Here is a 24,741-nt window from a genome sequence, read left to right as displayed (position 1 = left end):
TAAGTGTTAGTGAGTCATTTGTAAAGGTATTTGTTTGGAGCACAGTCTTGTACAGAAGTGAGACATAGACAATAAACAGTTCAGACCAGAAGAGGGTAGAAACATTTGAAATTAGGTTCCATAGAAGAATGCTGAAGATTAGATGGGTAGATGGAGGAACTTATGAGGTGATACTGAATCAAATTGAGGAAAAGTGAAATGCATGGCAAAACTTGGTTAAAAGAAGTAGTTGATTGATAGATACACCTGAAGGTCAAATGGTTGTAAGTGCAGTAGTTATTAGGTGTTGAAAAGACTTGCTCAGGATAAATCAGCGCGGAGAGCTGCATCAAGTCAGTCTTCGGACTGAAGAGAACAACATGTGCCCATGGGCTATTGTTCCTAGAAGATTGTTTATGAGGAAATACTGTGTCACTAAGCATTTACTTCACATTCTGCAAGGGTCCTGATAACTATGTCGTTGGGTACCATGAAGCAAACTTCATCACCACCACCACCACCACCACCACCACCACCACCACCACCAAACAGCTATTTATCATAGGCTACTTGAGCAGTACGTCACCACATCTGGTTGCAAGTTCTGTAGTTTAAGAAATGTTTCGAGACTTATGAACAGCACTGTGAAATACACTGGTTTGTAGGCACATACTATTACATGGAATAAAACATATTTGAGTAGCTTATGGTGGAAAAGAAGTGAACAGTTGGAATTTTGCTTTGCATCATTGTCAGTGCCATTGCTTGACTAAACAATTTGGGGTAAAACAGTTATAATGAATAATTTCAAAAATTCATTGCAGCTATTTTAGTAACACAGACACTGTATAGTGTATGTGTTGGTCACCTGAATATACAATACCCTTGAACATTGACATGATCATATGGCATTATTAACTGGGAGACACCATCTGGAGTTGTTTGGCTGCCTGGTACAAGTCTTTCTATTTCATCCCAATTCGGTGACTTGCATGTTTTGTGGTGGTGGTATGAAATGTTTAGGACAACACAGACGTCCAGTCCCCGAATGAAGAAAATTTCTGATTTGGACAGGAATTGAACCCAGGACACAGTGGCCTAGAGGCAGTGACACTAACTAATAGACCACTAGTTGCAGACATTAATTCACTAGTAAGAAAACTTTCTCTAATTGTTGCAGTAATTTGATAATGATTAACAAATCTCAGTACAAATGCCTTTACAAGAACTGATTTTAGTTATCTGTGGAAATAGATTTTGCAGTTAAGGATTTTTTTTTCTTAATTTTAATATAAGTTTGATGGTAATTTGTAGAATACTTTGTCAGTGTTGTCTGAGAATTTGACTAGCAACTGGTCACATTTAGTCACATCCTTGACATTGCTAAGAATATTGCTCTTTGTATAACAGCTGTTAATAATGGAAATGGTGTTTGCTTTTTAGTTTGCAATATGGTTTGAGACACAGATAAGTAAACGTCAGAGCATGCTTATAATGTGAGATTCAACCCAAGCAAAGAAAAAAAAAAAAAGTTGAGACGATGCCGGCCAGGGTGGCCGAGCAGTTCTAGGCGCTACAGTCTGGAACCACACGACTGCTATTATCGCAGGTTCGAATCCTGCTTCGGGCATGGATGTGTGTGATATCCTTAGGTTAGTTAGGTTTAAGTATTTCTAAGTTCTAGGGGACTGATGACCTCAGATGTTAAGTCACATAGAGCTCAGAGCCATTTGAACCTTTTTTTAGTTGAGATGTATGTGCAGTTTTACTAACTTGAGAGATTATATCAGAAGAGACAAAATGTGACTGAAAACAAAACTTCAAATGCTGCTGTGTGGGGGGGAAACCATTTTATGGGATGCAGTTTTTTTAATCTGTGTTGTACATTTTGTGACTATTCACATTCATTAGTTCTTATTGAAATTAATTTTCTTGTGAATCCTTGCATGTGAAACATGTTACACACATACGGTTTCTTTTTATATTTCAGCACCAGCTCTGTTACACAAGACATCAGTGATGGAGAATGGCAACCTACTAGCTCAGGAGCACTACGCAGAAGCCCTCGAACCCAGAATGCTCCAATCAAATTGCATGTACGCAGAAGTGCAAGGAATAACCTTGAAAATGTTGATAGTGGACAAAAAGTTCCTTCAGATAGAAAATATAAGAAAGACAAAAGTGATAGCGTAGATGAAAGTTTTGATAAATCTGCCTCAGACTTTGAAGGTTCAAGTGTTTCAGTAAGTGATGAAGTTAAAGCAAGTACTTCAGACAATATTCATGTGGTCACAGAAAATGTAGAGCCAGAAGGAAAAAGTGTTCACAGTTCAGGAACTTCTGCTGAAGATCTACCTGTGGAATCGAGTAGAAATAATTCTAAAGTGTGGTTTAATGAAAGTTTTTGTGATGTTCAATTAGGAATTGAAAAAAATAAGTCTTCCACTGTAACACTTTCGCCATTAGTTGTTTTGGAAAATGTAATGCAGCCTCTGGATGCCGGTGATAGCGAATCTAACAGTGTTTTGATTGAAGTTGGAGAACGCGTTAAACTGAAAAGGAGGAAGAAGAGACGCAATCACATTATAGATGAAGCAGGAGAAACAGATGAATTGCAGAATGGGAAAAATGAGCATATACATACCAGCAAGCACAGGAAGAGGAAACATAAACATGGAGAGCACAGTACAAAAAAGTATGTATCATGTTTTCAAAGTAATAATATAGTATACAACTACAGCATACAGATTTGACCTTCTTTAGATTGTTGGCAAAATACATGATAGGAGCAGTTTATACTAGGAATAGAGGAAGTAAAATTCATTTTGTTGTTAGGATTAATTTGCAATAGGGTCTGAAATGTATAACTGCACCTGCATTGCTGGTTCTATGTTGTGAAGCAACAAATGGTGTGGCCTAATCGGTGGAAAATCCAGGATGGATAACAAAAATGGAATAGAATAGATTGCTATTCAGCACATAGAGGAGGCACTGTTCAGCAGACAGGCATATTTAAAAGTAGACTAAGCTTTGTTTAATAACTTAGTCTACAGAAGCGTCCAATTCCACTTCTCTGCTTTAACCCAAGATGTCACCAATATGGCGGAAATGACCATTTTTAACATTTCCAATATGGCACCTATGACGTCATTACATAAGCGACCACAAACACGAAAATACATATAAAACCAACACGCACATCTCTCTCTCCAAATATAATCAAACTAACGTGACCAGTGTGGGAAATTTGGATTTTTTTTTAGGTGGGGACAAACTAAATATAAACACACAAAGACACACACCGCGATCCCAAACCACACAAAACAACGACATAAAAACACCACAAAATTCCCAAGTTCCACTACACTTATAGTATCAACAGGAATTGGTCACTTCCCTTCACCTACATGGCTCAACTGCAAATGTCGATACCACAAAATAAAAACTAACTACTCCAAAAATTATAATCACACCGCAACTGTCGATACCACAAAACCAACACCTAAAACAACAAAAATTGGAATCGTACACTTCTCTTGACCTGAAAAATTTGTAGCACTGTTACTTATATTGTTGGAACTGGCAGAAGATATTTCTTTGGGATATAATTTAAAAAAGTAAATAAATCATTGATACACTGACGGAGACCTTTGCATGTTTGGGTTAACATAATACAAATGGAGTGCAGTAGATGGCTTGAAGACTGTTACATTGCAACATCTTTTTATATTCTAAGCATGTTATTCACATTGAAGTTGCCAAATTTCTGGTGGATTTATGACACACACCCACCCACACACACACACACACACACACACACACACACACACACACACACACACACAAATGAGGCAACAAAACCAATGTCAACACTCCTTACAACTCACAGAAGTCATTATGGAAAAGTCAGATTCCACCCATCTGCTTTAATCCATGACATCTTCAACATGGTGGACATCCTCAACCTTGACATCACTATATATACACATGACCATATATAAAAACAACAAGGGGAGTAGGGGGTTTATGGCGGGGCCAATCTTAATATAGCCTACAACAATATGAAAAACAATAACACTCAAAACTACACATTATCCACAGAATCAAACATGAAAAATTCTCAAAATATGACATAACATCACAAACACAATAAACCACAGCAGTCGCAGATTTCACTTCATGGTTTAGCTCAAAGGAATACCTCAAACCCAAAAACAAAACAAAAAAAAACTAGAAAATGAGGTTTTGCAAATTTCACTTGTCCTATATAGCTGAAAAGAAGCCCTCAGTACCAAAAAACCAACACAAGCTGCTCCAAAACATGGTATTGCTAACTTCAGTAGACCTATAAAGTTAAAATGAAGCCCTCAACACTTAGAACCCAAACATGTCAAAAACCCCAGTACCACAATTTTCACGTAACCTATGTAGCTCAAACACAATCAGTGATACCGAGACCTCTGACACGAATCGAAAATCCAAAACCCACAGTTTCACTAGACCAATGAATATACAAACATAAACTATAAATGCATAACAAACAAAATATTTAAAAATGCACTAACTTCAAAACAAAAAGAAAATTATTTAGCAATCAAAGCCACCAACAAGTAAACCTAGATTAGCCACCTCCCTACAAAAACAATATCAACCAAACACACTTCTTGCATTCACTCCAGTCGCATCAGTCTCATGTGCATAAAAGATTCAAAAGGACTGATAACAAAAAATGTCCAATTCCATCTGTCTCCTTTGACCTGTGACGTAAGAGTGTTGAGGTGTGTGACATCACTAAGGTGCAGAGTTTTTGAGTTGGGTGGGTTTGTAGATCTCGTGTTGTTGTATTTGATGGTGCCCTCTGGTGGTGGATGTAGACGTGCTGAGTTTACCATGTGGTATTTGGTTCATTTGAGTTTAGATTGTCATCGTGCTAACATGGTTTTGAGTTTAGGTAGTTGATGTGGTAATGTAGGTTATGGAAGTGCTTCCAGTGAGTTATTAAGGATTTTTTTGTTTAGGTGTTTGGCATATTTGTTAGGTCTGGTTAGTCTGGTGTTTGCTGTGCAGAAAGAAGTCTTTTTTTTGTTAGGTATGGGTATGACAGTGCAGTTCATGAGATGGATGATAATAAACACATGATGATGGTATGATGTCTGTCAAACAATTTCTGCAGATATTAAGTCTTATTGCTGAATGTGTTAGCTGTCACGTTTGTGGCAACAACATGAGGTTGGCAAGAGCTCCGGCAGCTCAGGCCCAGGATACGTGTATGTGGCATTGTCAGTGCAAGTGTACGTGTGTGTGGGGGGAGGGGAGGGGCAGGGGGGGCATGTGGTGGCCAGCCAAGGTGGTATTGCCAGAGGCTTTTGTAGGTAAGTAATTTTTGTTTTGGTTTTATTTTATAGCAATTGTGATATTTTGTGTGTTGTATATTTATAGTTGGTCGGTTGTGTTTTAATTGGTATAGTGAATATGGGGTATTTGGGTTTTTGAGTTGTTGGGATTTCAGTTCCACTTTTCGGAGTTGTAGGTGTTTGTTTTTTGGTATCGATAGCTGTGGTTGAACTATATAGGGCTAGGGAAATCTCAAATACCACTTTTTGGGGTTGTAGGTGTTGATTTTTGGCATTGGTAGGGGTGATTGACCTATATAGGTCAAGAGAAGTGTCCAATTTATATGGTTTTGTTGGTGTAGCGGAATGCTATAAATTTATTTATTTATTTTGGGATGGTGCAGTGTTTTTTTGTTGTTGTACATTCAGCCTTAAACCCCCAATTTTCCGTGGTTGCTCCGTTAGTTCCATTTTATTTTTGGAGTGAGATGTTATTGTGTCAATTTAATTTTTGTTTATGTTTATTGGAATGTATATGTAGTGACGTTATTGTTGTCATTTTGTATACACTGGAAGTAGCTGTTTCCGCCAAATTGATGACGTCATGACTCAAAGCAGACGGGTGGATTCAGCCGCTTCTGCAATGCCAAATTTCCCTCACGGCCCACCTAAAGCTCTTGAACCAGGTTCCATGCCAAATATCTCTCCAAAATATTATCATGGTGACATGTCCCTATGTGTAAGTCCCTGATACTACAGGGCAGGAATGTGGTAAACTTCATCCTTTCACCACAAATGTGACATACATGTAAAACACCACTACCACCACCAAGTTATTACATTTTGTTCCATGGAACACACACGCCACAAACATACTTAATACAAAAGCCCAAATGCATAAACCGTGGAGCCGTTAAATCAAAAAAACTCACTAGCAACAAAGCACATTCTTCTGAGAACAAGTTCATACAATGATTACTCACAATCAAATTACCGAATACCAGGTATAACACAAACTCCAAATCTCAACATCCACCACACGAGTGTGCCACCAAATACCACAACACAATGACTACAAATATGAAGCATCGCAGAAACACTGTGCCACAGTGATGTCACACACAACACGACCATTACATTACAAATCAAAGCAGACGGGTGGAATCACACGTCCAATGACACCACACAAATAATCACAACATTGCCTGGTGAAGTATTTAAGCAGTTTACAATATTGGGGGACATAGTGAGGACTTCTTTGATCAGTACTGCTGGCCCTACTGATCCCTCAGTCAATGGAATCTTGATTGACACAATTTGGGACAAAGTTCTAAATCATTCTCTAAATGCTACGGGATGAGACAGCATTGTCTCTATATTTGGCAGTAGACTGTATTAGCGAAAATGAAATAGGATACACTGCTACTTGCCATACACAGGAGGCAGTGAATAACACATTTAAAGGACACAAGGTCAATGGAGGCGTCCGATCCCACCCGTTGGCTTTGACCCGTGACATAAGGGCATTTAGTTTATGAGTGTGTTGTGTTCGTAGGTGTCTTCTTGTTGCGGTTGGTGGTGTCCTCTGGTGGTGTATTGGGTTAATTTGGGTGTCGGTACTTGAAGTGTGCATTTATCGGTCTTGACTGTTATAGAAGAACGGAATTAGTTTCAGTGAGTTAAGAATTAAGTTTCCGTTGTGTTTATGTTATTGCGCTGTCGTTTGATGTTATTGATTTGCTGTTTGTTGCATGGTTGTTGTTGTTGTTGTTGTTGTTGTTGTTGTTGTTGTCTTCAGTCCTGAGACTGGTTTCATGCAGCTCTCCATGCTACACACACATGTGTGCAAGCTTCATCATCTCCCAGTACTTACTGCAACCTGCATCCTTCTGAATCTGCTTAGTGTTTCATCTCTTGGTCTCCCTCTACGATTTTTACACTCCACGCTGCCCTCCAATGCTAAATTTGTGATCCCTTGATGCCTCCGAACATGTCCTAGCAACCGGTTCCTTCTTCTTGTCAAGTTGTGCCACAAACTCCTCTTCTCCCCAATTCTATTCAATACTCCCTCATTAGTTATGTGATCTACCCATCTAATCTTCAGCAATCTTCTGTAGCACCACATTTCGAAAGCTTCTATTCTCTTCTTGTCCAAACTATTTATTGTCCATGTTTCACTTCCATACATGGCTACACTCCATACAAATATTTTCAGAAACGACATCCTGACACTTAAATCTATACTCGATGTTAACAAATTTCTGTTCTTCAGAAAGGCTTTCCTTGCCATTGCCAGTCTACATTTTATATCCTCTCTACTTCAACCATCATCAGTTATTTTGCTCCCCAAATAGCAAAACTCCTTTACTACTTTAAGTGTCTCATTTCCTAATCTAATTCCCTCAGCATCACCCGACTTAATTCCACTACATTCCATTATCCTCACTTTGCTTTTGTTGATGTTCATCTTATATCCTCCTTTCAAGACACTGTCCATTCCGTTCAACTGCTCTTCCAAGTCCTTTGCTGTCTCTGACAGAATTACAATGTCATCGGCGAACCTCAAAGTTTTTATTTCTTCTCCATGGACTTTAATTCCTACTCCGAATTTTTCTTTTGTTTCCTTTATTGCTTGCTCAATATACAGATTGAATAACATCGGAGACAGGCTACAACCCTGTCTCACTCCCTTCCCAACCGCTGCTTCCCTTTCATGCCCCTCGACTCTTATAACTGCCATCTGGTTTCTGTACAAATTGTAAATAGTCTTTCGTTCCCTGTATTTTACCCCTGCGACCTTCAGAATTTGAAAGAGAGTATTCCAGTCAACATCGTCAAAAGCTTTATCTAGGTCTACAAATGCTAGAAATGTAGGTTTGCCTTTCCTTAATCTATTTTCTAAGATAAGTCGTAGGGTCAGTATTGCCTCACATGTTCCAATATTTCTGTGGAATCCAAACTGATCTTCGCCAAGGTCGGCTTCTACCAGTTTTTCCATTTGTCTGTAAAGAATTCGCGTTAGTATTTTGCAGCTGTGACTTATTAAACTGATAGTTTAGTATCGTCGCATGGTGAGTCGTTTAATTCAATTTGTGCCCACAACTCTTGGACCTAGTAATGGCGTTAGTTGAAATAGCAACCAAGTTCATGAACAGGACAACAAATACTAAACTATGTCATTTTGCACAATTTGCGATAAAAATAGTTAACAAGTTACGGAACCTACCACAAAGTACTGCAGTACCATATTGGCCCAAAAATAATCTACACTTTTTATCCAGATTTTATCCTTTAAAACTTAGCATGGGCTTATGTCCACCCCCTTGTCTTTATAAACATCTTTGCTAAAAAACACCCTCATTTGCAACAATACAACTAGCATCTGTAATTGAAACTGACAGAAATGAATTTTATTATGCAACAGTGCAAACTTTTTCCGATATTTTATTGACTTTAACATTGTGTATATCTACCTATATTATTTTGTTAGCTTGTAATTCAGTTTCAGTTGTATAGTGGTAAGAAAGTGCGATTTAAGCTGATATTAATGACCATTTAGAGCATAAAGCATCATCAAGCCAGGGAAGTGGGTGCAGTTACAATGCAAGCTTGGCAGTTGAGCACTATGCCAAAACTGCAACCAATAGAGGGGCCAGAAGAAAGTACAGATTGGATGAATTTAATGTGTGATGTTGGGTTTCTTCAGAAGAAAAAATGGAAGACGGCAGTTTCAATGAGAAAATCATTCAGGGGACTGAAATACAGCAAAATAATGTGAAGCTAAGGTTCTTACCTATGTGCAAGATAAGAGTAAAGATGGTATGCCTATCTCACGAGAAATAATCAAACTGAAAGCCTTGGAAATCACAAGAATATTAAATAAGCCACAAGGAGAATTCAGTGCACATATTGGTTGGTTTTATTGGTTTATGTGGAAAAATGGCCTCTCTCTCTCCTATGAAGTAATTCACTAGTACAGAGAATGCCAGTAGATTTTGAGGAGAAGCTGGATAACTTCCAGTGTGGTACATCATCCAGTTGTGAATGTCTTGCTCATACCCTATTCATCTGTTTAGCATGTTAACAAAATGCCAGAATTTTTTTGATATGCCAAGCAATAAGACAGTAGGCATGAAAGGGGCAAAGAATTCCATTAAGAAGAACTGGGACTTAAAGTATAGGATAATTATCACTTAGCTTTTACAATCAATGGGGAAAAGAACCTCTTACCCCATTCTGAAGAAGCAAATTTTCCTATGGGCTTAGTGATTCGCTGCCAAGAAAAGGGCTGGACGACAATGTAACTGATTGTTGCCTGGATGTCTACTGTTTGGGTTCACAGATTGGGGCACTGCTTGCTAAAGGGAGCCTTGCTATTTTTGGATGCTTTTAAGGGACATCTAATAGCTGAAGTAACAGATAAACCCGCTGCACAATAGGCAAACCTTGTTGCAATACCTGGAAGAATTACTTCAGAACTACCGTTTCTAAATATAGTCATAAACAAGCCGTTCAAAGGCTGTCTCCAAAAAAAGTATCTGGACTGGCTCATGGAAGAAGACCATGCCCTTACTGGGTCTGGTAAAATGGAGAGCCATCAGTCACCCTTCGGTGTGAGTTGGCTCCTCCTTAATCGCCCTCTATTTCATCGAAGTCTATAAACGAGGGGTTCAAAAAATGCTGCACATCAAATGTCCTGAGTGGCAGCATTAATGACATACTGTGGGAAGAGAATGAGGAAAATGATGAGAGTGAGATCAGTGAAGTGAATACCGATGCTGGTGTGAGAATGAATAAGACAAAATCTGACTCTGGTATGTTAGGTGCCAATGTGTTGTATCATATGTTAGAATAAATGTTTACAGTGCATGCCTACATCTTACATGTAAGTACAAGTAAATTTCTGATAATTTTCTCCTCTTTATCTATGCACAGCTTATTTTAGCTTCAAAGTATGAGTGCCATCTTCACTCTGTCATTGGTGCACGAGTCACAGTGCCAGTGGTAGGAAGCACTCAAATATATTCTGAGCCTGTTCGTCCTGTCTCTTGTTCATGGGACTATGCAGACAGGCAACACTGCGTTAGGATGGAAACAATGCAGTGTTGTCTGGTGCCTGTTTTGGTGGCAATGTCCATTACAGAATATGAGGATTTTCAACCACAAAATTAATTGAAGGAGGCCCCAATTAAACATGTCAGTTACCGGTGTTTAAATTTCTTATCACTCATATGAAACTAAATCTCCCCTCCCCCCCCCCCCCCCCCCCCAAAAAAAAAAAAAGAAAAAATCACCAACACCCAACACTAAATCTCATTCTGGTAGCATGAAAGTTATTCGCTGGTGTATTAATAATGTCCTTTCATCCTGTCACTTTTCCTTGCATGTGTTTTTCATATGTTCCTTTCTTCATCTTTTCACTACTCGTTAGACTATTCATTCCATTCAACAGATCCCCCAAGAGGCTCACAATTTTTTTGGGTTCATGTGCGGAGCGCATGGGGCCGCGAGCCATTTCTTCTCTCTCAGGATGCATTTCCTTCTCCATATTCACTCCTTGTCATCCTAGCACCTGCCTCTCCCCCCCCCCCCCCCCCCCTTTCACTGTCGGTGTTTCTCATTGTGACAACCCAACTATTTCCTTGGTTCCGATATTCCATTTCCATTTTGTATCCTGTATTTCCACTCCACCCCCCTCCCCCCAGGTACCCCTTGGGGTTGACCCCCCCCCCCCCCTTTCTAAATTCTCTTCCCATAGCATGAGCCATTTGGGAAAGAACTCCCTCCCTAGCATCTCTGACGTGGATTCCTCTGTGTACCTTCCTTACCCGCTGTTGCCCCTCCCCCAGGACACCAGTATATGTAGACAGTCCATGTCATGGGCTGTTATGCATCCATCTGGCTGAGCCCATGACAATGCAGAGATTACACTTGTGGCACCTGAGCTGTCACTGCCTTGTGTATGTCTAGGAGTGGTTGCTCGCCTTTTTGGGGCATCTGAACTCCTGGCAATGACTGCTGTGCTAGGCAGCCCTTTTCCTGGCTGGGTGGTGCCCAGAGGATGAGCCTGTGATGGGAGTTTTGGCACACGAAGCTTGCTAAGCAGCATACTTCTTGCCACTCTTCTGCGGCTGTGTTGTTTTCAGGCAGGAAAGGTTCTTTCTCTGTTCCTAATTTTGCTTCCTCGACCATACCCTCCCTGGCCACCTCCTGGGAGGAGGACCAGGCTTGCTGGCGTAAGCGAAACTCTTTCCCAATTACTGTGTTTGTTCCAGGATGGACTGAGAGACTTCCATTGCTAGCAAACCACTCTGTTTTGTCGAATGTATTGAAGATGATTCACTTAGTAAGATGAGGTCTGGTTCCTTATTGATTAAAACATCTCTGGCAAGTCAGTTGCCTTTCCTTTGTGTGTTTGAGCACTTAGGAAACATCCCAGGGAGCATAACCCCTCATCAGTCCTTAAATATGACCCAGGGCATTATTTTGTGCAGGGACCTCCTCCTTCAATCTGACAAGGAACTCTGGACTAATCTGGAACAGTGCAGCTTTCTCTTGCCCGGTGGGTCCAAGAGAGTTCCTAAGGACTCTCGCATTGATATCAGTGTTTTCATCCTGGATTTTTGGGGGGGGGGTATCCTTCTGAAAAAATACAAAGTTAAGGTTTACCATTGTGACATAAGTCCTATATTCCACCTCCCGTGCACTGTTTCCATTGTCTCCATTTTCGTCACGTCTTCATGATGTGAGGTGAGTCCTATTTGTGGCAGCTATGGTCGCCGTCTCCATGTGGGGAGTCCTTGAATCACATTGCCATAGTGTATTAAACTATTACTGCCCACATTCTCCTTGCTTGCTGGATTCTCCGATCTATAAAAAGGAATGGAAGATTGTGGAATTCAAAACTCTCGACCATCTGTGCCTCTCTGAGACACAACAGAAATTTTACCATCTCCACCTGGTATCCTTGACATCTACTTTTGCTTGTGTTACATTCTTTCCTCCTCCTTCATCTTCTTTACCTCTCTCCCATCCCCTTTACCTTTCCTCCTCTTTGTCAGTTCCTGTTCCTCCTCTCACAGAACTTTTCCTTCTCCTCAGTCAGAGAACAAACCCCCTTATCTGGCCCCCGCTGGGATGGGGGTCCAACTAGGAATCCCTCTCACCAGTGCCTCCGGGACAAGAAGCCTGTTAGCTCAAGTCAGATGTGGGACCCTGCTCTGTGGGCCTCAAGGCTGCTCTTCTCTTTCAGATCCTGATACTGCTGTGTTTTGCTGTCTTCCCGACCACACCTCCTATTGCCCTCAGGAGCAGGAGGAGATGCATAAGTCACGGGATGAGCCCCCCCCAACCCCAACATTCCAGTGGGTATCACCCCCTCCATCAGAATTAGGTTTGAGCTTTGATTCATGGATGTCACTCCATCCTTACCAGTGACAGACACTGCCTCGACACAATGATAGATCCTGGCTGGTTCAACGTCCAACTGGATCCTTGTGCCACTATCCCCCAATGGAAATGTAATGGTTACTATTGTCGCCTTCTGCTATTGCAGTCTTTTCTTTCTCTCTACTCTGTAGAATGTTATATATTGCAGGAATCTCATTTTTTTGGATACTCATTTGCCAACTCTTCATGGTTTCCAAGCCTTATTCCGGAACCAGGTTGGTCCTTTATGAGCCTCTGGTGGTGTCTGTACATTGGTCCCCAGACATTGTTAGTTCCTGGGTTCCTCCACATACTGTGCTAAAAAGTAGTGCCCATTCGGATCCAGCCTCCTACACTTACTGCTTTTGTTGCGCTCCTTTGGTAGCTCCCTTCCTTCTCCTTGGGATTTTAATGCCCGTAACCCTCTGTGGGGTGGCACTGTGATCACTGACTGGGACAGTATTGTTGAAGACTTGTTGGCAGGGCTTGATCTCTGCCTCTTCAACAGTGGAGTCCCCACACACTTTAGCCTGGCATTCAGCATTTTCTCAGCCATTGATCTTTCCATCCGTAGCCCTGAATTCCTCCCCACTGTTAAATGGGCAGTACACAATGATTTGTGCAGTAGTGATCATTCTCCAGTCATCTTATCTTTTCTTCAGCATAACTGACCTGTACCCCTACCAGGTGACCCTTTTCTAATCTGGTCTGGGATGCCTTTTCCATGGCTGCCATTCCAATTGCTCCCACCACATGATGGCATTGTTCAGTCCTTATGGAGTTTGGTGGACACCACCCTTTCAGCATCTGCTTCAGTGATTTCTTCTTCCTCAAGTTCTCTCCAACGGAAGACTGTCCGTTGGATCAATCCGAGGCCCTCTGTTGCCAATTCTTATCGATTCTCAGCATGTTTTGGTGGTCAGTAGTAGTTTATACTGATGGCTTGATGGTTGCAAGTTTCGCTGATTTAATTTATGTTCACGCAGGATGTAATGAGCCCCGCTTCTCGCCGGATGGCTGCAGTGATTTCACTGTTGAGATCTTGAGCACATCAGTTCCTGCACTGGGGAGTCCTTTCTTATCTGTAGCAACTCTTTGAGCAGTTTGGAAGCTCTTGACCAGTGTTACCTTCACCAGCCTTCGTTTCTGCCGACTTACAATGTGGACACACAGTGATATTTGTCTGGAACCCTGGTCATGTTGGGATCCTGGGGAATGAACTCGTTGACAGACCAGCCAAATTGGCTACCGACAGGCCACCTCTTGACACTGGTATTCTGGAATTGGGCCTTTGATCATTCTTGTGCTGTCAAGATCTAAGGATTTGGAATGTGAAATGTCATACTCTTGACTTTGCCAAACAAACTACATGTGATAAAGGAGACCACAAATTTGTGAAGGTCCTCCATGGGTGCCTCTTGCAAGGACTCAATTGTCCTTCGCTGGCTGACACTTGGCTGACTCACGGTCACCACCTCCGTCATGAGGATCCGCCTGACTAATTGTGGTGCCTCTTTGACAATGGTCCACTGTTTGCTTGACTGTCCCGAACTATGTGGCAGACTCTGTCTGCCGTACTCACTACTCCCGGTGTTAGCGGACGATGCCTCAGCAGCTGACTGGTTTTACGATTTATTCGAAAGTGGGGGTTTTTACCACTCTCTCCCTCTAAGGGAGAGTGCCTCAGCCTTGTTGGTACATCGTGGGCTTGCAGGACACCCTGTTGCCTCCTTTGCCCCAAACAGGCAATTGGGCTTGATGGTCCACCTTAGCCTTTGCCCTACCCACCCTTTCGCTCGTCTTCCCCCTTCTCGTGGTGCTGGTCTTGTCTTTGTGTTGTTGGGTGGGGTGCCTCTGGTAAGTGGTGGGGACATGTCTCGGCATTGCTCTTTCTGCCTTTGGTGGCCTGTGTCTGCTCACTGGAAAGAGCATTTCAACTGCCTTCGATCCTTTCACCCCCTTTCCCCTTCCTTGTTCCTTTTTCTAGGCATTGTTGACCTTTGGTAGAACTTAGGGTTTTCTTTCATTAGGTTTCGCGCACAAGCCCCTTTCTTTGTGAGTGGTTTCATTGACTTGCCTGTTTCAAGTAGGAGGGACTGATATCATAGTTTGGTCCCTTTAATCATTAAACCAATCAACCATTCAAAAGATCCTTTAATTCTTCTTCGCCTTCACTAAGGATAGTGTCATCAGCAGATCTTATCATTGATATCCTTTCACCATGTATTTTAATACCACACTTGAATCTTCTTTTTTTTTTTTTGATAGCTTCTTCAGTGTATAGCGTGAACAGCAGGACCAAAAGACTGCATCCCTGTCTTACCTCCTTTTTAGTCCGAGCACTTCATTCTTCGTCTTTCAGTCTTGTTGTTTCCTCTTGGTTTTTGTACATATTGTATATTACTTGTATTTCCCTGTAGCTTATTCCAACTTTTCGCAGAATTTCAAACATCTTGCACCATTTTACTTTGTGAAACACTTTTTGTAGGTCTTGCTTCCATTATCAAATACAACATAAGGCCTGTCTCTCTGGTTCCTTTACCTTTTCTAAAGTCATAGTGATCACCTAACAGTTCCTCAGTGTGCTTTTCCATTCGTCTGTGTAATATTCTTGTTAGCACATTGGATGCATGAGCTGCTGAGCTGATTGTGGGATGGTTCTCGCTTATCTGCTGTATCTAGCTTTGGAATTGAGTGGATGATATTTTTCTGAAAGTCTGATGGTATGTCACCTATCTCACTGATCCTATACACCAGCTTGAAGAGTTGTTTGGTAGTCAGTTCCACCAATGATTTTAGAAATTCCAACAAAATGTTATCTAATCCTTCAACTTTATTTAATATCAGGTATTACAGAGTACTGTTAAACTCTGTGTCTAATAGTGGATCTTTTATGTCTTCTTTATCGAATCTAATTTCTTCCTCTATCACTCAGTCAGACAATTCCTCCTCCTCACAAAAGTCTTCTGTATATTCTTTCCACCTATCCAATCTCTCCTCTGTATTTAACAGTGGTATTCACATTGCACTCTTTATGTCGCTACCCTTGTTTTTAATTTCAGCAAATGTTGTTTTGACATTTCTCAATGCTCAGGAGTACGAGGAAGGCACAGACCTCCATAAAAAAACCATCAGCCTCAAGGTGTGCTGCATGCTAATGAGGTGAATGGCTGTTGAGGTGAAACAGTCTCTAGCGGGCAACCTCTGGGGTACCTGTTGTGATTCCGTAGATTTTCCCAGCGTCTTACATGTTTATGCTCTTCACGGGTATGCTGCCGGATATAATTGTCTTCACTACACGATAGTGTCGGCGATCCATATGGCTCCCATCTTCAGGTGCAATCACTGAGTACACAATGACACCGGAACTGAATGAACATCAGAAACGGTGGCTCATTTATACCCTGGGTATAGGGCACTGCTCCTGCACAAGAAGTAGAAGAGCTGCCCTTGCAAAGTGAAGAATTGCAGCGCCACCAGCGATAGAAACTGGCAAAAGTGATAAATTGCAAATTCAGATGTAATGAGTCGAAAACCAGACCATTGTTGTTTTATATCAGATAAAATAGGGACCCATATCTTACTCAAAGGAAAACCTTTATCTCTATTAATAATAATCCTGAGAATTATGATGTTACCTTTGGCCAAGACTAGAGCCTTGTTTCGATGTGTTAAAGATGGTTTGGGATTGATAAAGCCTGGAGTTTATAAATTCCCTGTCATTGTGGACAGGCTTATACTGGACAAACTATTTGCACTCTTCATGACCGATGTGGGGACATCAGCATCACATATGTTTGCTCCACCTTAAAAATCTCATGAAGGGCATAACATGTCATTTAGAGATATGCAAATTATTGCTCTAGCTTCTCATTACTGTGATTGTGTGCTCAAGAAATCCATTGAAATAAGAGTATCTGGTGACACTATTAATAGAGGTAAATGTTTTCCTTTGAGAAAGATATGGAACACTATTTTATCTGATATAAAACAACAGCAGTCTGTTTTTTGACTCACTACATCTTAATTTGCAATTTATCATTTTTGCCAGTTTCTAACTGCCGGTGGTGCTGCAAGTCTTCACTTCACAGGTGGCAGCTCTTCCGCTTCTTGCGCAGGCGCAGTGGCCTATACCCTGGGTATAAAGTAGCCTGTGTTTCTGATGTTTGTTCAGTTTCCGCGTGATTGTGTTCTTGACAATCACACCTGAAGATGGCGGCCAAATGGATCGCCAAAATATCATGTAGTGAAGACGAATTATATCCAGCAGCATACCCATGAAGAGAATGAACTATGGGGCACCTGCTGCCCTGCCCCCCCCCCCCCCCCCCCCAGTTGTATAAGGCTTTCTCAGGCATGCAGGGCTCTGCCTGGGTCGACGGTTGTTTTCCCTAGCATCTCATGAGAGACCTATGGGACAGTCTCATCAAACTACTACACCTGACAGGATGGCAAGGGACAGGTGTACTGTCAGTTAGTGCTTACATCTCCACTAATCGAAGAGAGCTCTGTTGGTCAGTCCTCCCAAAAAGAAGTCTCAGAGTCATAGTAACAGGGCATTAGTGTGCCATAATACTTTCATTGTAATCAAGCGAACAGGAGTAACCTTTGAGAAGGTATCCCTTTTCTATATTCACAAGGCATTGGAAGATATTGTTGGGTCTCTAAAATGTGTCAAATGACTTTGTAATGGAACACTTCTAGTTGAAACTGCTCATTCAGCCCAACCATCTACGCTCCTGGGATGTAAGGTCTTAGATGACTACCCAGTCAAGTCTGAGTTCGCTAACACCCTTAACTTTAGTAAGGGTGTAGTTACCTGCTCTGATCTAATGGAAGTGGATCCTGTAGGGTTACATGAAGAGTGGAAAAATATGGTCATCACAAAAGTGCAGAACTATGTGAGCAGAGTCAGTGGCAAATTGGAAAAAATGGTCAATATTTATTCTAATGTTTAGTACTCTGGAATTACCGGAACATATCCTTGCAAGCTATATCTGTCACAAGGTTCGTCCGTTTGTTGCTAACCCAATGCGATGCTGCAAATGTCAAAGACTTGGCCATACCACTATGGTTTGTAATGGAAGGGCAATGTGTGACAATTGTGGATGCCCAGCTCACGAAGCAGGCAATTCTTGTACACTTCCACCAAAATGTGTGGACTGCTCTGGGGATTGCTCAGTGTGAGAGGTCTACAATGAGGAAAGGAAAATTCAGGAGTTGAAAGCCAAGAGATGTGTACCTTATGATGAAGCAAAAAAGGCTTTGAAAGCTATGCAACTGCCGGTTTTTGCTACTTCTTTTGCATCAACCCTTAAGGTGCCAATTGCTAAGTGTGATGCCTCCACACAAACTCAGCTCATAGATTCAAGTACAAGCACATGCACTTGTTTGTGTACCTGTGTGGAAAACACTCCACTTGAAACTGAAGCCATTTGGAAGCAATCATCAGTGGGCTTACCACCTAAGCCACATACCACTACCTAACACCAGAAGCCAACAAAGCCATTCCCACAACCCAGGCAACCACCTCTTCTCATCGGTAAAGAAAAACATCCTTCAAAAAGTAGCTCAGAGTCCAAGAAAGTGGTAGTTAAACCTTCAGATTGGTGAGCTCTCTCCCTCTCTGATGCGGACTATGCTCTTGAGGATATGGACTTCCAATTGGAGGAACTGGGGAGCAGGGAACCAGCTAACATTCTCCCTGGTAAATCACAGCCTCCAAGGGAGGAAGAAAAGAACAACCATTGCTAAACAATGGCTTCCACAATTACTTCTGTGTTGCATTGTAATTAGAAGGATATTGCTCACATTTTGAAGAATTACAGCTCTTGGTCCAGGAGAAACTGTTCTGCATGTGCCTACAAGAAATGCATCTTAAAAGTCACAGACCCATCTACATTATGGGGTTACCACCCATACAGGAAGGACGATACTACTGGAGACAGGGCTAAAGGTGGAGTGGATCTTTTCATTGATGACAGATGCCACTTCTCTCCTGTTCCTCTTACCATGACCATGCAAGCAATTGCCGTGAAAGTTATCGCACCCTTTGATATCACAGTGTGTTCTTTCTGCCTTCTCCCTAATGATGCTTTGGATGCAGACACACTATCAGAACTCTTCCAGGCACTCCCACGCCCATTCCTTCTTGTGGGGGACTTCAACATACACAATGTGCTGTGGGGTTCAGCTACCACTTGCTTCAGGGGTCAGATGATCAAGCGATTCATTCATTCTGAGACTATATGCCTTCTGAATGTGGGTCGAATGACACACTTTTCCATAGCTGCAGGGTCTTTTTCAGCCATAGACGTTTGTTTTTGTTCCCTGGCTATTGTAAACTCGGTTCAGTGGGAAGTAGCTACAGATTTACATTCTAGTGACCACTTCCCAGTGTGGATCCACCTACCGACTAGGACAGTGATTAACAGGAGACCACGCTGATGGATGATACAAAGGGCAAATTGGTTGCAGTGCGGTTTACAGGCTATTTTTGAACAAAAGCAGCGTGAGCTGTGTGCGACATTGCATTGACCTGCTGGTAGATGCCATTGTGCCGAGAAAAAACAAACTGCATGTAGGGGTTGGTACAGTCTCCAAGGAGAGATGCATACTTATGAAGATCCATTGTGCCTTCCAGAATGAAGAGATTATCCAGAGAATGTCATGAAAACATTCCCCAGACCGTAACACATGCAGGATGTTTGCTTTCACACATTTCATACTGTACACGCCACTGGCCAAATGTCCAACAGAGCACAAAATGTGATTAATCTGGAAAGGCTACCAGTCGCCATTCAGTGGACATCCAGTTGCAGTATTGGAATGCAAATTTCAGCCTTCATCACCAATAAATATCAGTCAGCTTGGGCCTATGAACCAGATGCCTGCTGCAGAGGCCCATACACAGCCACGTTCGGCTGAACGGTCATTGAGTATGCACTGTTGATAGCTTCTTGTTTCATCAGCGTGGTCAGTTGTTAACCGTTGCATCAGTGACTGTTTTGGATAGCGCCATTTTGCCAGGCACAAAATACTTTAATCATGATGGCACACCAACACCTTAAAGATTTAACTGTTTTGGAAATGTTTCCACCCTTGGCTCAAAATCCAGTGATTGTGCCTTTGTGGATTTCAGATAAATCACTGTTTCTGCATTAAAAAAATGACTTCACTGTTTTCCACACCCCTTTGACACACTTCATGTACCCTCCACTGCTACTGCTGCCATTTGATATCGGTGAGTGAAGCATCAAATAGAAAATAAAATTATTTTTGTTTTTAGGGACTGAATCATCTTATTGATGCATATAATCGAAAACATAAAAATGATGATAATTTTTCATTTGACAAGGCATTTGCATGTCTATTAAATTTTAATTTATTTTCATATGGCCAGAATTTAAAATAGGAAATGTTGTTTTTATTTAAAGATCCAGATTCAGTTTTTGTTGGTTAACGTTTCCATTTGTTAATAAATATGGAATTTAGCAAGATTTGAACCAGCCACTTGAGGATTACACTCTAGGAAATTGATGCCTTCAGATCCCATAAATACTGAAAAAGTCGAATAGAACCAGTCAGCAAAGTCTCGTTGTTATAGAACACAAAAGGATATAAGAAAATTGTATATACCAACCATGTTCTGTTAATTTTAATAAATCCATATTATGTTACATGTATAATAAAAAAAAAATGGTTCAAATGGCTCTGAGCACTATGGGACTTAACATCTATGGTCATCAGTCCCCTAGAACTTAGAACTACTTAAACCTAACTAACCTAAGGACATCACACAACACCCAGTCATCACGAGGTTGAGAAAATCCCTGACCCCGTCGGTAATCGAACCCGGGCGCGGGAAGCGAGAACGCTACCGTACGACCACGCGCTGCAGACTACATGTATAAACCTCCAAAATGTGTAATAGAAAGATAAGTCCCATAGTGCTCAGAGCCATGTGAACCATTTGAGCCAATTCTGAAAACAAAAAAGTAATTAAAAAGACAATCACAAATTTAAAAAAAAAAAGTAGAATTGAGAATCCACCCTTACTAATTTATAAAAGCCTGAAATTAGGCAAATTGTGAGTATTTCCAACATAAACTCTATTCACCACCAGTGCTTAGCGGAACATAACTATAATAGTGACAAAAAAGGAAACACTTGTTTGATGTTGCAGAATATTAAACTGTAATGGAGTTGAGCTCTGCCTACATCTATGTAATTCAAAGAGGTAATGAAACTGTCTGCATAAAGTTTGAATTAGAGTCTATTTTTTGTCAGGCTTAATAAAGTTCTCTGATTTTGTGATGATGCTTTCTGACACGACAGTTTGGGAAGGACCAGAAAGTAGTATGCTCAATGGACATAATTTAAGAGGCGGCTTGCTACGACCTGAGGGTGTGTGTGTGTGTGTGTGTGTGTGTGTGTGTGTGTGTGTGTGTGTGTGTGTGTGTGTGTGTGAGAGAGAGAGAGAGAGAGAGAGAGAGAGAGAGAGAGAGAGAGAGAACAAAACTAGCAAGTTAGTTGTCCATCACACTCATGGGCTCATCTTACTACAGAAACAGCTGTTAATGCAACACATGCATGTCACCTTGCCTGCCAGTGTGCTGCGTAGAGCAATAATCACATGTTGGTTTGTTTTCTTTATCCATCTGCAGGCAATAAATATTGTATAGATGTTGTCCAAAAGTACATGTAAATTTGAGAAACCATTTCAAGGAAGTGGAACATACAAATATGTAAATAAAGAACTACCAAAAGTACAAGGTCATACAGTTAATAGTAATACAGAATAATACAAGACCATACTATACATAGTAGTAAAACTATATAGACACATATGCTTATGGTATTGTAATTGCAGAGTCTGTTTTGTCATCCCCTTTATATCCAGCTATCCGTTAGGTATGCAAATACGAGGGCCGTTCAGAAAGTAACCTCCGGTTGATTTAAAAAAATACACCAAGTTAAATAAAAATATTTGAATATATACATCTTACAACTACATCTTTGCACTATTTTTCTACATAGTCTCCATAGCGATTGAGGCACTTATCGTATCTCTTTACAAGCTTTGAAACTCCTTCTGCATAAAAATCACCCGCTTGTGCCTGGAGCCAGCCTGTGACCGCATCTTTGAGCTCTTCGTCGTCATCAAACCGCTGTGACCCGAGCCATTTCTTCAAATGCATGAAGAGGTGATAATCACTTGGCGCCAGGTCTGGGCTGTAAGGTGGATGGTTGATAACGTCCCACATGAAGGACTCAAGAAGGGCCGTTGTTCTGCGAGCAGAGTGAGGACGGGCGTTATCGTGCAAAAAAACGATACCGGAAGTCAGCATACCACGGCGTTTGTTCTGTATAGCCCGTCGTAACTTTTTTATTGTTTCACAGTACACGTCTTGATTAATGGTCGTACCACGTTCCATGAATTCAACCAACAACACCCCTTTGGCATCCCAAAACACCGTTGCCATCAGTTTTCTGGCAGAAAAATCTTGCGAGGCTTTTCTTGGTTTGGTAGGCGAATTTGAATGTGCCCACATCTTTGATTGTTCTTTTGTCTCAGGGTTCACGTACTTAATCCAGGTTTCGTCACCGGTCACAATTCTGTTTAACAATGGTTCTCCTTCGTCCTCATAACGTGACAGAAAGTCTAATGCAGAGGCCATTCTTTGAGTTTTGTGGTGGTCGGTAAGAATTTTGGGCACCCATCGTGCACAGAACTTACGGTAACCCAATCTTGCTGTCACTATCTCGTACAAGAGAGTCTTAGAAATCTGTGGAAAACCAGTAGACAACTCCGACAATGAGAAACGTCGATTTTCACGAACTTTTGCATCAACTGTCTGAACGAGTTCGTCAGTCACCAATGATGGTCTACCACTCCTCTCTTCATCATGAACGTTTTCTCGTCCACTTTTAAATAAACGTACCCATTCACGGACAACTCCTTCACTCATAACTCTTGGTCCGTACACGGCACAAAGCTCACGATGAATAGCTGCTGCAGAATATCCTTTGGCTGTAAAAAAACCTTATGACAGCACGCACTTCACATTTGGCGGGGTTTTCTATTGCAGCACACATTTCAAACTGCCACAAAAACTAAACTAGCGCAGGTACGACGTTCACTCGACCACGGCTTGATGCCGACTGACCTGTTGAGTGCGTGAACGCACAGACGGCGTCGCTACTCCCCCCACAACCCGCACTGTGATCAATCGGAGGTTACTTTCTGAACCGCCCTCGTATAATAAAGAGTTTCAAGGTGAAAGACAGTATTTTCAGTTTTACCTTAATATAAACATGGTCAGAAAATATTTATTAGCCTACAGTGTCATTTGAGTAAAAACGTTGCTCGAGTAGAAAATTAAATTCTGCTTTAATTTTTTTCTGACTTCTAACTTCCTGAATTTGACTGGCAGTCTGTTGTAAAGTTTTGTGCCAATATGGCGAATGTGCTTTTGAGTGTTTGTTCTTTTTGTTTGCTGTGTATGGAGTGTTGTTGTGTTTTGAGTATTGTAGTTATGGAAGTTGGCATTCGTTTGAAAATCTACAAGGTGAAACACACATGCACCATACAAAATATTGTTAGTATTTTAAGCTTTTCGAATGTGGGTTTGCAGTGTGTCTGTGGATGGCTGTGTGTTACTATTTGGATACCCTCTTCTGTCACAAAAAATAATAATAAAAAATTGTTTTAGGTGGCAAGTGGTGACACCCCAAAGTTGTATTCCGTATGTTGCAAGAGACTGAAAACAGGCAAAATATGCCGTCCTAGCATCCTCTGAGATACAAACATTTTCAATAATTCTAAGAGCAAAATTGGCAGAATTAAATTTCTGTGAAAGTTTTGTTACATGATCATTAAAATTTGTTTCCATCGATATGAATACCCAACAATTTTGTAGATGTCAGTCTGTCTGTAGCTTTGTCACCCAACACCAGATCAATAATTACGTTTTGGCTTATTTTCCCAAGCTTCATGTGTTTGTTTGTTTGGCTCTAATCTCGTGCTACAAGCAGCATTTGAAAATTGCTTCTGGATTTGGTCTTGAACATTAAATACGACAACCAGTTCATTTGTATCATGATTTTAACACAGCTCGGCAACCTGAAGATATTCTAAGAACAAAACCTGTCATAGCACAATAAACTTGTAATAATACAGCTAAGGTGGTTTTCATTAATCATTAAAATTAGTTAGTAAATTGTTTAAGGTGGTTACCATGATTGTTTCTTTATAAAGGATTTGTCTAGCTGGCTTCCCCATCCTTGTCCTTCCTCATATTCGTCCTATCTGAGCTTGTACTCCTTTTTTAATAAACTCACCATTGGCGGAAAATATGACCCTAATCTTCATTTCTTTCTTGCTGCCAGAGCTGTGTTACCTTTTTCATTATAGCAGAATTGTGTTGTGCCCGGCACAGTAACCGGACGTGCACTAGTGTCATTCAATTTTTCACAATCTTTTGTTTTGTCTGTACTTTCTGAAGGTACTTATTCCTTTGCTTAGACAGGTTACTTTTATTCAGATTGTAACTAAAAGGACTTTACAACTTTGGAATGATATGCAAATTGATTGAGATAACTTACAGACTCAGTAGATGTGTCATTTTGTAGCAGACAATCTCAAATTTGATTCGCATAGTAGATCAGTACCCCATTTCGCCACCAGCAGCACCAGTGTAGCACACATTTAAATGGCTACTTTCACTCATGTGGAATGTGCACACTGTGTGTTTTAGTTTCATGAAAACTTTTTAATTCCACAGATAAATTAACATGACAGTGATGGAATGGTTTACTACCAGCAATATGCTGCACCACCTGATTTCCTCAAGGTTTCCTCGATAACTGCTTCCCAAGTATGTGCATTGGCCATGAAGGGCCAGTCGCAAGGCCACCTTGCTGCCCAGACTAGACACCACTGGATTTCTTTCTCTGGGGTTTCATTAAAAACCATGTGTATGTTCCTCCCCTACCAAAC

At 41.2% G+C, this 24,741-nt stretch overlaps 1 protein-coding gene across 1 annotated transcript in view; it reads left to right on the top strand.

Annotated features, from left to right (window-relative positions):
* The window catches only part of LOC126473304 (uncharacterized), a 130,558-nt gene that overhangs the window by 9,043 nt on the left and 96,774 nt on the right, over positions 1–24,741 (top strand). Inside the window, exon 3 of the mRNA XM_050100278.1 lies at positions 1,970–2,674. Within this exon, the coding sequence (XP_049956235.1) occupies positions 1,970–2,674 (705 nt within the window). The remainder of the gene's footprint in view (positions 1–1,969; positions 2,675–24,741) is intronic.

Source organism: Schistocerca serialis, chromosome 4, assembly GCF_023864345.2.
Source record: "Schistocerca serialis cubense isolate TAMUIC-IGC-003099 chromosome 4, iqSchSeri2.2, whole genome shotgun sequence".
NCBI lineage: Eukaryota > Metazoa > Arthropoda > Insecta > Orthoptera > Acrididae > Schistocerca > Schistocerca serialis.
This window is presented reverse-complemented; position numbering and strand designations above follow the sequence as displayed.